Source organism: Agrilus planipennis, unplaced genomic scaffold (genome assembly GCF_000699045.2).
Source record: "Agrilus planipennis isolate EAB-ADULT unplaced genomic scaffold, Apla_2.0 scaffold38, whole genome shotgun sequence".
Taxonomy (NCBI): Eukaryota; Metazoa; Arthropoda; class Insecta; order Coleoptera; family Buprestidae; genus Agrilus; species Agrilus planipennis.
This window is the reverse complement of record NW_020438882.1, coordinates 674234-688180: the sequence shown is the minus strand read 5'-3', so window position 1 is coordinate 688180 and position 13947 is coordinate 674234. Positions and strand designations below refer to the sequence as shown.

Here is a 13947-nt window from a genome sequence, read left to right as displayed (position 1 = left end):
GATGTCATTTACATCAACCCCTGATTGAGATTTCTGAATTGATTCCTTATCAAAATTATTTACAGAAATTTATTTTTCCAAAAACTTTCAGCATTTTGTATATTCTAAGAATTTGTTGCTTTTTTAGTATATGATAAACATGAAAGCAATAAAAATTAATTGGAATTTTTATTCTCTTCATAATTTACATGGTCATATTGTAGTTAAAATAAACTAGAAGTATTCTTCTCGAGGATTTGCTGACAAATTGTATAGGTTCTGAAATCTTTTAAAGAATAATTTTCTGCTTATGAGGTGATTTTCTTCTTTTCCTCCTTCCTCGAAAGTAATAACATTTGACCATCCACATTTTCCCAAATAAACCATATAAATTGGCTTCGAACGGGCAAAATCGTTAAACTCTTCCAGTTGTTCGTCAGTGACATGTATGGCAATTCTTTCAGGAAGATAGATTCTAAAATTGTCCGATTCCATTAGAACTCTCTCACCGTAAAATGTTTCGGCTCTCGCCAAATGTTTAACAACGTAACGCGTATTCATATCAATATGTGAAAAATTGTATAATGGTTTATATTGTGCAGCTTCATTCAATTCTTTTAAAATAAGCACATCATTACAGGAAGCCATTTTGTCAACTGGGCGTTAAGACACCAATTCTAACACTAGCACGACTGAATACCTAGTAGCAGTAATCGAATAAACACGCTCTGACTTGCTACAAAACATTAACACTTGTTATTTGTTAAAAATCAGCGGAATCTGTTATCTAACCACAAAAATACGTTTCGTACGAAAGTTTGCTTATTAGAAATCCTTTCGGTAATTTTCGACTTGTCAGCAAGTATGGTCAGGTTTAATGAAAGATAGAATCATTAATTTTTTTATACATACGTATATGTGTATTGGTAATATGTATCTAATCGTAAATGTAAATTATAAGACAGATCGCATCAAATTAAATCTGACATATAATAAAGGCAATAAAAATGCAACCAATAAATAAACGATTTATTAAAATATTATTTTATAAACATTATTAATTAGCCCTCTTATTTTCATATGCCATTTGCGTTTTTATAATATATTGGTACCTTCCCCAGAATAATTCATTATCGTCTTCATGTTCAAAGCGAATTAGGTTAGCATTTCCGCATTTTCCCAAAAACACCATGTACAACGAAGCTGTTTTGGCTAGGGCGTTTGCATTATTCAGCTGCTCGTCGTTTAGAATTAGCATTTTCTTGGGGAGAAAAATTCGAAAATCTTCAGATTCCATTAACAGTGCAGGCCCAAATTCAGTTTCATCCACTCTTGATAACCTTTTCACGATATATCTTCTGTTCAGATTAATGTTGTCAAAATTGTATAGCGGCTTGTATCTTGCTGCTTCATTCACTTCGTTCAATATCTGTTCAAAGTTACAAAACAGAATGTTGTAAACGTCAATAAGTGTACACTGAGGGTTTATTTTTATTCTGATTGAAATTGATTTTTAAAATCAAGTCATGGGAATGGTTGAAGTATTTTGGCGCCAACATATTTTATTACCGTAATTATTACACATTACATTTATTTTTTTTGTTTTATATTAGTTAACATGCAGCGGGATGCACAAAAAAAAACAAATAAAATACGTAAGATTCTGTTTCGTTTTCTTTTTTCATTTAATAAAATTTGAGAATAATTTTCAGTTTCTGTCGATTGTCAGATTTCACATTACTCACAGAATAAGTCACTGTTTGATCCTCAGGTTCAAATTTAATTGTGTTGGACCATCCTTCCTTTCCCAAATAAATCATATAAGTGGGCGACACTATAACGTGAGCGTTAAATTCTTCTATATTTTGGTCATCCAACGCAGAATCCATCCTGACTGGAAGGCATATTTGAAAATCGTCCGATTCCATTAAAATTCTGCTGCCGTATTTGGTTTGCGTTCGATTAAATTGCTTCACACGGTATTTAACATTTTTATCCAAACCATCAAAGTTACAAAACGGTTTCACTTTGGCAGCTTCGTTTAACTCGCATAATAAGTTATTTTCCATACCGAATTTAGAGGACATTTTCCCTTTTTAAGGATTTAGGCAAACACACACGTACCACGAGCATAGATGCACAGTAACTAGTGAACAGATAACAAAAAAACAAATTGCAACTAATATTTTCCACCCCACCTAATTAGTGATCTTCGAAATACATAACAGGAAATAGACTTGCCACACGCAGTTAAAAATACAATGAATATATTGTTAGGTGCATGATATCGTCAAGGTGACAATTATATGTTTTTTTTGTATCTTAAGATTGAATCAACCAGATAAACACACACCACTAATTCACACAAGATGAAAATGAAGGAAAAACTGCTTGAAGACATGCAACCACAGAAACATTTGTGTAATTATAAACAAACGATATTGCTAGTAAAGTAGCTTAATTTGTTAATGTGTGTGAAAAACAATTTCGATTCAGAGTTTTTCTTAAAGCATAAAGGCTTGTATAACTTTACTTAACGCGATGCATAAACTGCTATATACGTTGTTCGGCAGTATTTTACTTTTTTTATGATTATTACTTTTAATTCCTAAATGTAGTAATAAGTAAAATTTAACTAATATTTATTTTCAAATATTCCAATTTTTTCCTCTTTCATTTTTTGAAGCAAAAGAAGTACGTTTTTTAAGCTAAACAAACTAACCCTCAGCTTTGAATGTGTATGTATTTTAACGGCAATGATTCTAAGAATTTCACCCCCTTTAGAAATTTTTGTCGCCAAAGGAGAAAGTCAGAGTATCAGTTTTTACCAGTGTAAGGAAGTACCTTTTAGGAGAGTGACTTAGCTGTCCCAATTACCTATTAAGTTTACACTTTCGATAATTTACGAAAAAACACACGTCTATACATATTTTCCACTTAATTATTAAAGGAAACGTAAAATGTGTTTCGGTCGATTATAACAAAATTTTTAGAAAATCATTCTTATCAAAAGTCCCAAAAATTTTAAGCTTCTGATTTCGTCCATTCACACTTACGTAATTTAGTAACCATTGTGCTACAGGATTTCGTATGCAAGGTTGTTTTATATTGGTGTTATGGACCAAGTGATTTATAGGACATTATAAAAAATGCCCGCGCAATTTGAAATATGCCCAATGCGAGATGACAGTGTGATAACAACTGCAACAATAATCAAGTCGACCGGGCATTATTTATATAGCTTGTCATGTATGGGGCAGAACAAGTGGTAAATGTTTAGTTTAGCAGTCACACTTCCGATCTTATTTTGAATTTTTAGTATGTTGGAGAGGTGATTATGCCATCATTTTGATATATATATATGTTGGGCGCGCAAATGATAATGAAGTATAGTAGCATATCATAAAAAAACTTAAATTGACTTGACCTTACCATAATTTTCAATAATCAGACTCACAATTTCTACGAATAGGTTCAAAATCTTCCAGTCCCTGTGAATAAGTTATTTATCAGATTGTCCGAAAGCCACATGGCAACATTCATAATGCCGAGGTAAGGTCATAAATTAAAAAATAAGTGGCCGATTTTAGGTATCTAGGAAGTCAGATAAGTCAGGACGGAAGGAGTAGTAAGGATATAAAGTAGATAACGCAGAGTCGTCTCGCCTTCAATAAAAAGAAGTCACTTCTATGTTCGCGAACCGTTAATTTAGAAATACGAAAAATGTTGTTAAAGGTGTATGTTTGGAGTGCGGCGCTGTACGGGTGTGAAACATGGACAATGGGCGCAGTAGAAAAGAAAAGGTTAGAAGCGGTCGAAATGTGGTGTTATAGGCGAATGATGAGGATATCATGGATAGAGAAGGTTGGAAATGAAGAGGTAGTAGAAATAATAGGAGAACAGAGAACAGAACTCTATCAATAAAAAATAGGCGACATGGGCTAGTAGGACACCTTCTCAGGCATGAAGGTCTAGTCAGAGACAATCGAGGCAGAAACGGGAATCAGGAGGGGTAGAGGTAGACCTAGATTAGATTACTGTTCGCAAATAGTTAAGGATGTGGGTTGTTCTAGTTCTAGGGAAATTTAAAGCGAAGATTAGCTCAGGATAGGAAAGGGTGGAGGTGCGTGTCCAACCAGTCTCAGGACTGACGGCCTTATAATGGTGAGTTAATGTCGGTACGTATTAAAGAAATCACATTTTAATAGTTATCTCCGGATTTAAAACCAGTTTTCCGATAGGTATCGCCGCATCTCATTTGATTTCACCTCAGACGTATTAAACCGACAGGTCTGAATTACGCTTATGATTAAACAAGATCTTCCTAGGTCGGTGGCAGCCGCAGAATATTAATCATTTGTTTTTACTGCCAGGAAATAAAAGACATAAGTGTAAACGCCAGAGGTGCTACATACTATACAGAGTACATCTACGTACTTGGCAAGGAAATTGCCATTACCTATGTTTATCTTGCTAATACAACCAGGGGCCATTAGTAAGGTCAAACTCTTCTAGATGATGACTTTTGATAACAAGTAGAGTTGTACACATGCACCCTTTTTTTTAATATTACATTCTATTTTGTTAATTAATTCATTATTTTTATAAGAGCAAATATTTGCTTTCTTATATTGCCTTTTTCAATAAATTTAATTATTAATAAGTAAGGATTAATTTTTCTAATCGAATTAGAAGGTATAAGAGATATTAAAAAACTGTGAATCAGTCAAAATATTCTATTTTATTAACCTGGCGTCACGTGTCTCGCGTGTCGCGTGACGTTACATTTCTCGGTATTATACCATAGTAAATTTCCTTCTTACAGCCGATAAAGCAGTTTCACTTCAGAAATAAAAACACTACTCTTATCTCATACAATTAATAAGTTAATAAGCATTCCTCGATAACAAAAAGGTTTAAAAAGAGACGAAAAGTCGAACAGTTCAGTGTGATCAGTAATAATGGAGTTGTACTAGTATCTCCATTCGACGCTTGAAACTTTGTTTTAACAAAAAATAATTTTTAAAAATATAGTTTCCTTATCGTCGACGTAATTACATGTAGATAACATATGTTCACACTCTACCAGCAGTGTTGGTACCAGCCGTACCAGCTGTCCCCTCTGCTAAAATAGCTGACCATTTATTCACCGATTATACTCAAGACTGAAGTTAAGTCGTCATGTACTACGGCTTCAAAACTGTTTAAGCAGCCTACTTTCTCTATTATAACTTTTAAATTCCACCTGTTTTTAATGTTCATTAGAATCTAACGCGATATTGTTGCAGCAATGTCGAAAAATTGCCGCTAATGTGTGACATTCTATTTACCTACCAATAACCGACATGAGATTAAGTTAATACAGTAACAATTGAATAGCGTTTACTTTTATCGGATTGTTATTAAGTCCATAAAAAGATAATTTGAATTTAATTGCGTATTGTTCGGGAATCTGCGTCGATATTTTTTTCGCATTTTGTGATAAAAGTTGCTACGTCGAAGGCATGGATGTTACGGCTAGAAATAGTTCTACTAATTTTTCACTAACAGAAAATGGTAAGTGATTTTATTTTTATTTACTTTTTTTTACGCCCGTTTTGATTTTTTAATATAAGCGATAGCACTTGCAATAAGATACCTATGCTTTTAGAAAGTACAGGATTATTCACTTTTATAAACCGGTCTGTTAACAATGCTGCATAGGTAAAAGAAAAATTGTGACACAATTTTGAGTAAGTTGCAAAGTTGTGTTTTTTACTTCTTAATAGTTGAACTAATAATGAAATATATTTTTGCTGCGATCAAGCTTTTTTAACGTTACGTTCCAGTTAGAGAAAATTCAAGTTGAGAAAAAATTAAGTTTTGGCGTGAAACTTTCTAATTTTTGTCTCGATGACATCACTTATACGAACATCATTGTTGTCAAGCGCACCTCTAATTAACCCATACAATCTCAGATCACAATGTCGGATAATATAATTACAAACTTCGCTCGTGTTGTCTTTTCCTACCGTAATCACTTGATCGTAACAGAACAATTTTTCTACTGTTTTCCTTAATGTAATATTGAAGTTACGGTGATGGAAGTTCCACTTTAAAACCTTATTTATCAGTTCAGCTAATTTTTCCCAAGAAAATTAATAGAAAATTGAATAAAAGAAACACTTTATAATGCATAGCCAGCACTCGAATTTTAAGTAAGAGAAAAAGCGATATTCCAGTTACAGAGTTTGAAAATAATGTAAAATAATATGTATGTCAAGGGAACAGAAGTTCGAGTAAATATAACTTACTACAATTTTTCATGGAAAATGAAAATTTTCTATAGGAAATAAATTTTACATATTCTAGTCACGCGTCGTATTGCTCACACTGATAAATTTACTGTAACAGTATCTATTCTGCTAATTATAAGTGCTACTAAAGATAAACGAAAAAGTCATTTAAAAACGAATTGGCATTTGTCGTAATTATAAATATTTGTTGTGGTTTTACATTGTAACCAACACAAGAAAAAGTTTTAAATAAAATCGAATTCTCAGGGCCATGCGTTTCTCCACGATTCGTTAATTTACTTTTATTATTTTACAACAGTAAAACAAATATTCCTAATTATATACAAAGGTGATTATTATAAGGAACCTGAAAAAGCAAGAAAATTGTTCTGCTGTTACGTTTTTTAATTAAGTCCATTCCTTTCTTTCATAGTAAATCTATGATGTAAGGAATAATAAAATTACATTCACTAATTATTACATTTCTGTGTTATTGAGGTTAACGTAACTATGAGAATTATTAACTTAGAAAGTATTTATTAACAACATAAATCTAATTTTATTTTGCGGATTTTCAAATCATTTCAGCCTACGTATAAATAGTTACTAATGTTTTAACTTTTAACCAGGTTTATAAAAATAANGTTACATAATTTTTACATTATATTTACAGGTATTAATTTAATAGACATAATAAGGCGTATGTAACAAAAACATCAGATAACCAGATGCTATTGATTTTATCACATTTATGTCAGCATCAGATAAGCAATTTATTGTACTCATTATTTGTATAATTCATTCTAGGAAGTTTATTATAAACACTAGCCTGATCTCTCATTTTGTACTTAACGTAAAAAACATTGTAAATCTAAATATTGGCTTCAGCTGAAGGATTTGGATTAAGTCTCTAATGCTTTTAAAAAATAAGTTGATAATAATGTACCACATTAATGAATTACTTAAAATAATAGCCTTCTCTTTCAAGTGGTTTAAAATTAAATTTTGTTTAATGCAATAGATTCACCTCGAGTACAAAATGAGAACATTGTGTTGTAGCTTACATGCCTCTTTTACTTGTTTAATGACGGTTATTGCATTTATGTACTATCAGATAAAAATATTTACACTGATAATGATTCAAATAATGTTGCCTGTCACGTATTTCCTAATTTTCTTTTATACAAAAGTTAAGGTTAGTAAAATGGAAATTATCAACAATAAAATTTGGCAAGCACCTAGATACTTATTACTGATTACAAATGCATTTTTAATGCCTTTACTTGAGAAACAGTCCAACGAAACTCCTGGTTTCTTTTAACCTTAAAATATAATATGAAAATATGTATCTGAACGTTAGCTATAGAATATATAGTATTTATTTTTTTGGACTTTCTTCAGTTAAAGAATTAGAAGGCATTCATGGAATATCTTTTTGTCACTTTTTAAGCTTCTAATACCTTCAATAGCCAATGTGAGAAACATTCATTCACCATTTTATATGATGTTTTATCGGTGATACTAGCAAAACTTTTAAAGACAAAAATGTATTTTGCATTTTACAAACACAAAATACATTTGGAAAAGTATTTTAAATAAAATACAAAATGCTTTTCTCAAAAATGTATTTAAACGCAAAATAAAAACAGGTATTCTTTATTATGTATTTGCATTTTAAATGCAAGTATTTCAAATAAATCAGATACCTTATACTTGAAGTTCGAATGTTTTGGTTGAAATTGTAGGTGATCGACTTATTCAACGGTATTTCAATAATGAAAACTTACCCTTACGCTAGGTTCGAAACTTTTTGGAACAAGGGTAGTTTAGATATTGGATGCATGTATGGTAGTCATTTTCAGTTGTTCTTGTAAAAATTCAAAAATTATTAAAAGGTAAAATATTCTTATAATAATCCAGGAAATAATTCCTCCAAGTGTTTTCATAATAAACATCCAGTATAAAATAACACTTTAAACAATGTAGTGGTCTAATAATAGTTCTACATTGTAATGACTTGCTTTCTGTATTATTGCTGCTAATCATGTCTTACCAAATTAACAATTTTTAGATTGTACATTTAGAAATATAAACTAAAAAAAGTCGTGACTTATCTAGACTCACGTGGATTACGAATCATAACGGTTTTATCGATAATTTTGTACTATTATAACAAAAACGATTAGTTAAAATTTAATACTGATTTTGTGTATAACAAACCACAATGAACAAACGTATTTATTATGTTAAAAAATACTAATTAATTATTAATAAGATGAAATTTTGAAAAAAATGATTCGGTTACGTGAAATCGTTGTAATGGATGTTGCATGTATTTCTTGTTTGGTTTTAATGTGCAAAAATACATTATAAATGAAATTATAATCTTTANAATAATCCTTTTGAGCTTTAAAACTAAAAAAATTAAAACAAATAATTTAGGATTCCAATTTATAATTGAAAAGTATTTTTAGCAGAAAAGTAAATATAATTATTAAATGCCATTTCAATTGGTTTAACCTTTTTTATACGTCAAATTAGAAATGGTACAAACCAATAGTTGATTATTGCTCCTAAATAGAACTTGATTTATAAACACTGCATCATAATTCTGCTAAGTGCGCTAAACTACATAAACTAGGAACATCGTATAGTGATTCAGTGTAACGTAATTGTGCAACTGCAGATATATCTTTCACGGTATAATAAATTAATGATATTATTATAAAATACGGTATTACGGAACTTACTGTGCAATGAATTCAGTCATATGACTAAATTACATTTCTGAAAGCATTTAGCAACCTTATGGACAAGGTTGAACGATTAGAAAACTTATAAAATACTGAAATGTAACGCAAGTAGGTACCTATACGAGGGCAATGTACCTGTTCTAGGATATTACTTATGTACCTACGTTAAGGTGAAAATTTTAAATAAGAAGTATTTATGCATAGTTAATACGGACACTACAGTTTATTTAAACTAATTCAATAACGATATATAAAAAAGAGCTTCACAGGTTTGAATTAATTATCCGTGCCTGTTTGTACTTGTTTTTACGATGAAAATATTTGCAACCAAAAAAATTCGGGTAGATCAAAGATCTAATTATGTATTAAAATTCATTTGAAATTTTTGCCTGTTTATATGTACCCCCTTCGGCCGATCTAATGTGAATAGAGTTCTTTATCATCATAAAGTCGTCAGTCCTAAGGCGGGTTGGACACGAACTTCTCTCTTTCCTATCCTGAGCTAATGTTCGCATTTCCCTAAAACTGGAGCATCCCACATCCATAACTATTTGTGAATAGTAATCTAATGTAGGTTTCTCTACTCCTCTTAACTCCTGTTTCTGCTTCTAATATGCCTCTGATTAGCCCTTCATGCCTAAGAAGGTGTCCTGTCAACCTATCTCGTCTATTTCTAATTGGCCTCTAACATTTGTTCTCCTTCTCTTTCTATTACCTCCTCATTTCTAAATTTCTCAACGTTTCCGCCGCGCCCATTGACCATAGTTTGCACCCGTATAGCGCCGCGAACCAGACATACATTTTTAACAATTTTTTTCAAATTTCTAAATTAACCGTTCGCAAGTACAGAAGTGAAGTTCTTTAGAAACCACAAAATTCAACCTAAGGTGCCTATTTAAGTTTTTATTTTATTACACTTGACTCACTTAGCTTATAAGGCTAGGGGCGCCACTTAGCTATGAATTTCCATAAATCGGAATTTTTGTTTAATAAAAGCGGGGTTTATTTTATTATAGAGAAATAATGAAAGTTAATGTCCTAAAGAAATGTGTATTAACAAAAATAGAGTTTAGAGGGTGCTCTTGGTTTAGTTTTTAGTTTTAAGTTGTGTGTAGTGTTTTGTTCTTGTTAATTTTTTACACCCTATCGATGGAATGAATCTAGCAAGACAGACTTTTTTTATTATTTTGAGTGTAGTTATTCACTTTCAAGTAACAATTTAGTGGTATTTTCAGTTTAATTTTTAATGTATTTTCTGTATATAATCATGATCCTTTTAGTTTTACTTTACATTTTATTTCTAAAACTAATAGCCAGATAAAGACGATAATGTTTTATACCTACTCTTGTTTTGATAAAAGCCCTTTATAAAAATAATAACACTAATTAGGAGTGAAAAATTATGTATGGGTTTATAATAAACATTTGAAAAGTATTTCTTCTGTTTCAGATGACTTTCTGGAGAAAATTGTTGAAGTTTCCGAGGAGATAACTGCTAAAAACCTTGTTACTGTGATAGTTATTGCTGTTTCAGCTGTAGTCATAATAGGGCTTCTTTTTGTGATTGCAGTTTTTATAGATTGTAGACAACAGTAAGTAGCGGTTATCCTTTGTTCAATTATTTTAGAACACTCTTTATCGATGACTTAACTTTTCTTTCGTGGAAATTACATAAATAAATGACCAAATATGATAAATTTACATGAAAATATCGGTGAGAAGATGTTTTAAACAACCTTTTTGTAAAAGTCACCTCTGTGATTTTGACAGCCATTGATGGGAACCGATCGTAAATATTTGAAACCTCATTTATGAGAAGAGGTAGGACAGTACCCGAAGGGAAAGGAGGAGAGCTTTTACGCCCTATAACTTAACCTACCCTATCTATCCCGAATTATATTAGGTTAGGCATATAAGGTAGGCTAAGGGATGGTAGGTAAAAGTTCCTTTTTCCCTGGAGACATAACCTATTCCATATCATAGAGATGGACATTAAATGGGTACAGTTTTTGTTGCCGTATTTTTGCCATTAGTTCCGTTTAGTACGTACCTATAAACGATTTATTTTGAATCATTTTCAAGTTATTTTGAAAAAGCTATGATGCGAAAGTTTTGCTTTATTTCCAATTAATAAACCCATTACTTTCAAATTCCGAATAATAATATATTTAATTAAATTCTATAAAGAACAAAACTACTTACCTCCTTTTTCAGCATTTCTTCCCTTGAAAACCTACATAAAACACAATCTTCAATCTTTTGTACACTTTTATCATGTCTAATCATTAATTAAATGCACTATTAAGACACGGTTTATAATAACTAATTCTAACCACGAATTCAATAAACTTACACTTCTTTCGCGACTAATTTGACAGCTACACACTACGATTTTATGCCAAAGCTCAGGATTCTTTCAAAAAGCTGAACGTTTTCCTTTCACCAATTACAAGGTCACTTTGTCTGATAGTCTTATTTAGTCTTAGATAGACGAAATGATACAATACAGTGTTTTATAACGATATCTTCCTTTACAGAAAACAAGAGAAAACCAAATTGATGAAAAAGTTAACATCAAAGAAGATTTTAAAACTGCCAAAATTTGGAAGAGGTGTTTCAGAGGATAGAGAAGGTTTTGCTAATAAAATTGTCGTTGAAAATTCGACACCAGTGAATGTCTCTGTAATTGAAACGTAACTGTTTTAATTTTAAAAGTTGACAGAATTTAAAGATGTATTTATTTAAAATAGGTAAATGAAAAAGACTGAATTGTAGTACCTAAATTTTGTATACATGCAATTAGTATTTTTTCCATTATTGTATATAGGCGGTGTAATGTTTAGTAAAATATGGAATTGTAGAAAATATATTGTTTCTAAATGTGTTATTCTTATTTACCATAAATACGAAAAATCATTGATCTATAAACTTTGTACAAAGCTTTTATTTGCATTTAAACACACAAATCAACTGGATGTCTATAAGTTCTAGACAATTCATGTAATGTCTTTATTTTGAAAAATCACACGAAAATAAATATAATTATATTCCTTCATTTACCTTTTTCTTTTAATTTCCTATAAATGACGTAAAAAGGAGAAAAAACTGATTTTATTTCACCTTTAGATAATATATACCTACTAAAATCCAAAAACTATAGTTTTAACTTAAGTAGATCATGATAAAAGGTAAAGAAAACAACAATAGTATCATTTGTTTCTGGTGTTAGAACTATTTTAGCACATCAAGAAGTATATTAACCTCAATATCTAAGTAACGCTAATTTGGCTTATTTGACTTTGAAATTAGAAGACCTTCAAATTTCAATGTGCTCTAATAATTTTGAAGTAAATTCAAATTTACCTTCGAATAATTCATCGAAAATGACTGTTCTCCTTGTATATGACCTTAGTTTCCTAATCCACGCTGACTAGTGTTATTAACAATGCAAAACAGACATGTTTTCTTTAAAATACACTTTTAGTATTAACAGAAATATGGGAAATAACTTTTTTTATGGAAATTTTAAAATTATACAAACTTCTGGTTAACTCAGGGTAAAACTATGTCAAATTATAAAACTTACCTTTCATATGCATCCACCAGTATAGGGACTCAATTTTAATAAAAAGTCCAATAAATTGTATTGTTGAGTGGACATGGTGTGATCTTCAGTTTAACTAAATAGAAATTGTGGTCAATCGTTTATTGTTTCAAAAGTATAGGTACCTATAGATATTTGTAGGAGATAAAACGATATCAGCATTTGCCTAGGACCATAGCTAAGAGGGCCATCCTGACGTACATTCCTCTTTCAGCTTGGCGGAAATAAGCAGCTCTGGGATCGGTATCAAATTCAGGACTAATTTCAAATACTCTAGGCAACGGATGAAGCACCACCATTCTCCTCTTGGCTCTGGTCATTATTTGGGGTGTTACAACAAAATGACCGCAAGCCTTAAACGAAAATTGTCATTTAATTAAGATTTTGTCTCAGTAATTGTTTTATTAAACTTTAAACACTATGCTCGCGAACGATTAATTTAGAAATTCGAAAAAGATTGTTAAAGGTGTATGTTCGGAGCGCGGCGTTGTACGGGTGCGAAACATGGCCAGTGGGCGCGGCGAAAAGAAAAGGTTAGAAGCGTTCGAAATGTGGTGTTATAGGCGGATGATGTGGATATCGTGGGTAGAAAAGGTTAGAAATGAAGAGGTATTGGAAAGAATAGGAGAACAGAGGACTCTATGGAAGTCAATAAAAAATAGTCGAGATAGGCTGGTAGGACACCTTCTCAGGCGTGAAGGTCTAGTCAGAGACATATTAGAGGCAGAAACAGGAGTTAAGAGGAGTAGAGGTAGACCTAAATTAGATTACTGTTTGAAAATAGTTAAGGATGTGGGTTGTTCTAGTTTTAAGGAAATGCAAATATTAGCTTAGGATAGGAAGGAGCGAAGGTGCGTGTCCAACCAGTCTTAGGACTGACGACTTTATGATGATTTCAAACATTAAAAAATGATAACCATATACGTATGTACAATAGTGTTTTCAATTATTTTATTGTTTGTTGTAATTTGTTATTGAGGTAAGTATCTTAACCAGAAGATTTCTTTTGTTTTACTTCTGGTTATTATCAAAAAACGGTGTAGAATTTCTAAAGATGCCCCACATTGTTTTAGGATGATCCTATTGAAATTAGAAATTACAGAAAATAAAATTGTTTTGATTATAGTCAAAAAGGATCGGATAATGTGTCCATTACTTAAAATAAAATAATTAATTGTATCCTTTATTTGTATTTTCGAATTATCTCTGTTTTGTACTTGTGTACTTGGAAATTCACGCGGATACACTTGAAAACATTTTTAAGTAGGTAGACGAATGAGCAGGTATTTTAAAGATAAAATTTTACCAAGGAGCAGGTAATGATAAAATTATTCCA

General features: G+C 31.1%; 3 protein-coding genes across 3 annotated transcripts in view; 1 reads left to right on the top strand and 2 right to left on the bottom strand.

Moving 5' to 3' along the window:
* Window positions 1–149: 149 nt before the first annotated feature.
* Window positions 150–2376, bottom strand: LOC108745254. Its single transcript, XM_018481398.2, has 2 exons — window positions 1725–2376; window positions 150–1408 (listed from the first exon to the last, which is right to left on the bottom strand). The coding sequence occupies exons 1-2, from the start codon at window positions 2064–2066 to the stop codon at window positions 1037–1039; spliced, it is 714 nt and encodes a 237-aa protein (XP_018336900.1). The 5' UTR covers window positions 2067–2376; the 3' UTR covers window positions 150–1036.
* A 2552-nt stretch (window positions 2377–4928) lies between these two features.
* LOC108745255 lies at window positions 4929–11891 on the top strand. Its single transcript, XM_018481399.2, has 3 exons — window positions 4929–5535; window positions 10458–10599; window positions 11545–11891. The coding sequence occupies exons 1-3, from the start codon at window positions 5484–5486 to the stop codon at window positions 11702–11704; spliced, it is 354 nt and encodes a 117-aa protein (XP_018336901.1). The 5' UTR covers window positions 4929–5483; the 3' UTR covers window positions 11705–11891.
* Window positions 11892–12698: 807 nt separating this feature from the next.
* Window positions 12699–13947, bottom strand: part of LOC108745207 (CAD protein) — a 28138-nt gene continuing 26889 nt past the window's right edge. The window contains exon 11 of the mRNA XM_018481332.2: window positions 12699–12964. Coding sequence (XP_018336834.1) covers window positions 12767–12964 — 198 coding nt within the window. The 3' untranslated portion in view covers window positions 12699–12766. The remainder of the gene's footprint in view (window positions 12965–13947) is intronic.

What these genes read in the sequence shown, in the direction of transcription:
- LOC108745254 (XM_018481398.2), bottom strand. Translation starts at nt 2,066, where the DNA reads ATGTCCTCTAAATTCGGTATGGAAAATAACTTATTATGCGAGTTAAAC. An exon ending in ATCAAACAGTGACTTATTCT is followed by an intron (nt 1,409 to 1,724) that starts GTGAGTAATGTG and finishes AACTTTGAACAG; the next exon opens with ATATTGAACGAAGTGAATGA.
- LOC108745255 (XM_018481399.2), top strand. Translation starts at nt 5,484, where the DNA reads ATGGATGTTACGGCTAGAAATAGTTCTACTAATTTTTCACTAACAGAA. An exon ending in TTTTTCACTAACAGAAAATG is followed by an intron (nt 5,536 to 10,457) that starts GTAAGTGATTTT and finishes CTTCTGTTTCAG; the next exon opens with ATGACTTTCTGGAGAAAATT. An exon ending in TTTATAGATTGTAGACAACA is followed by an intron (nt 10,600 to 11,544) that starts GTAAGTAGCGGT and finishes CTTCCTTTACAG; the next exon opens with AAAACAAGAGAAAACCAAAT.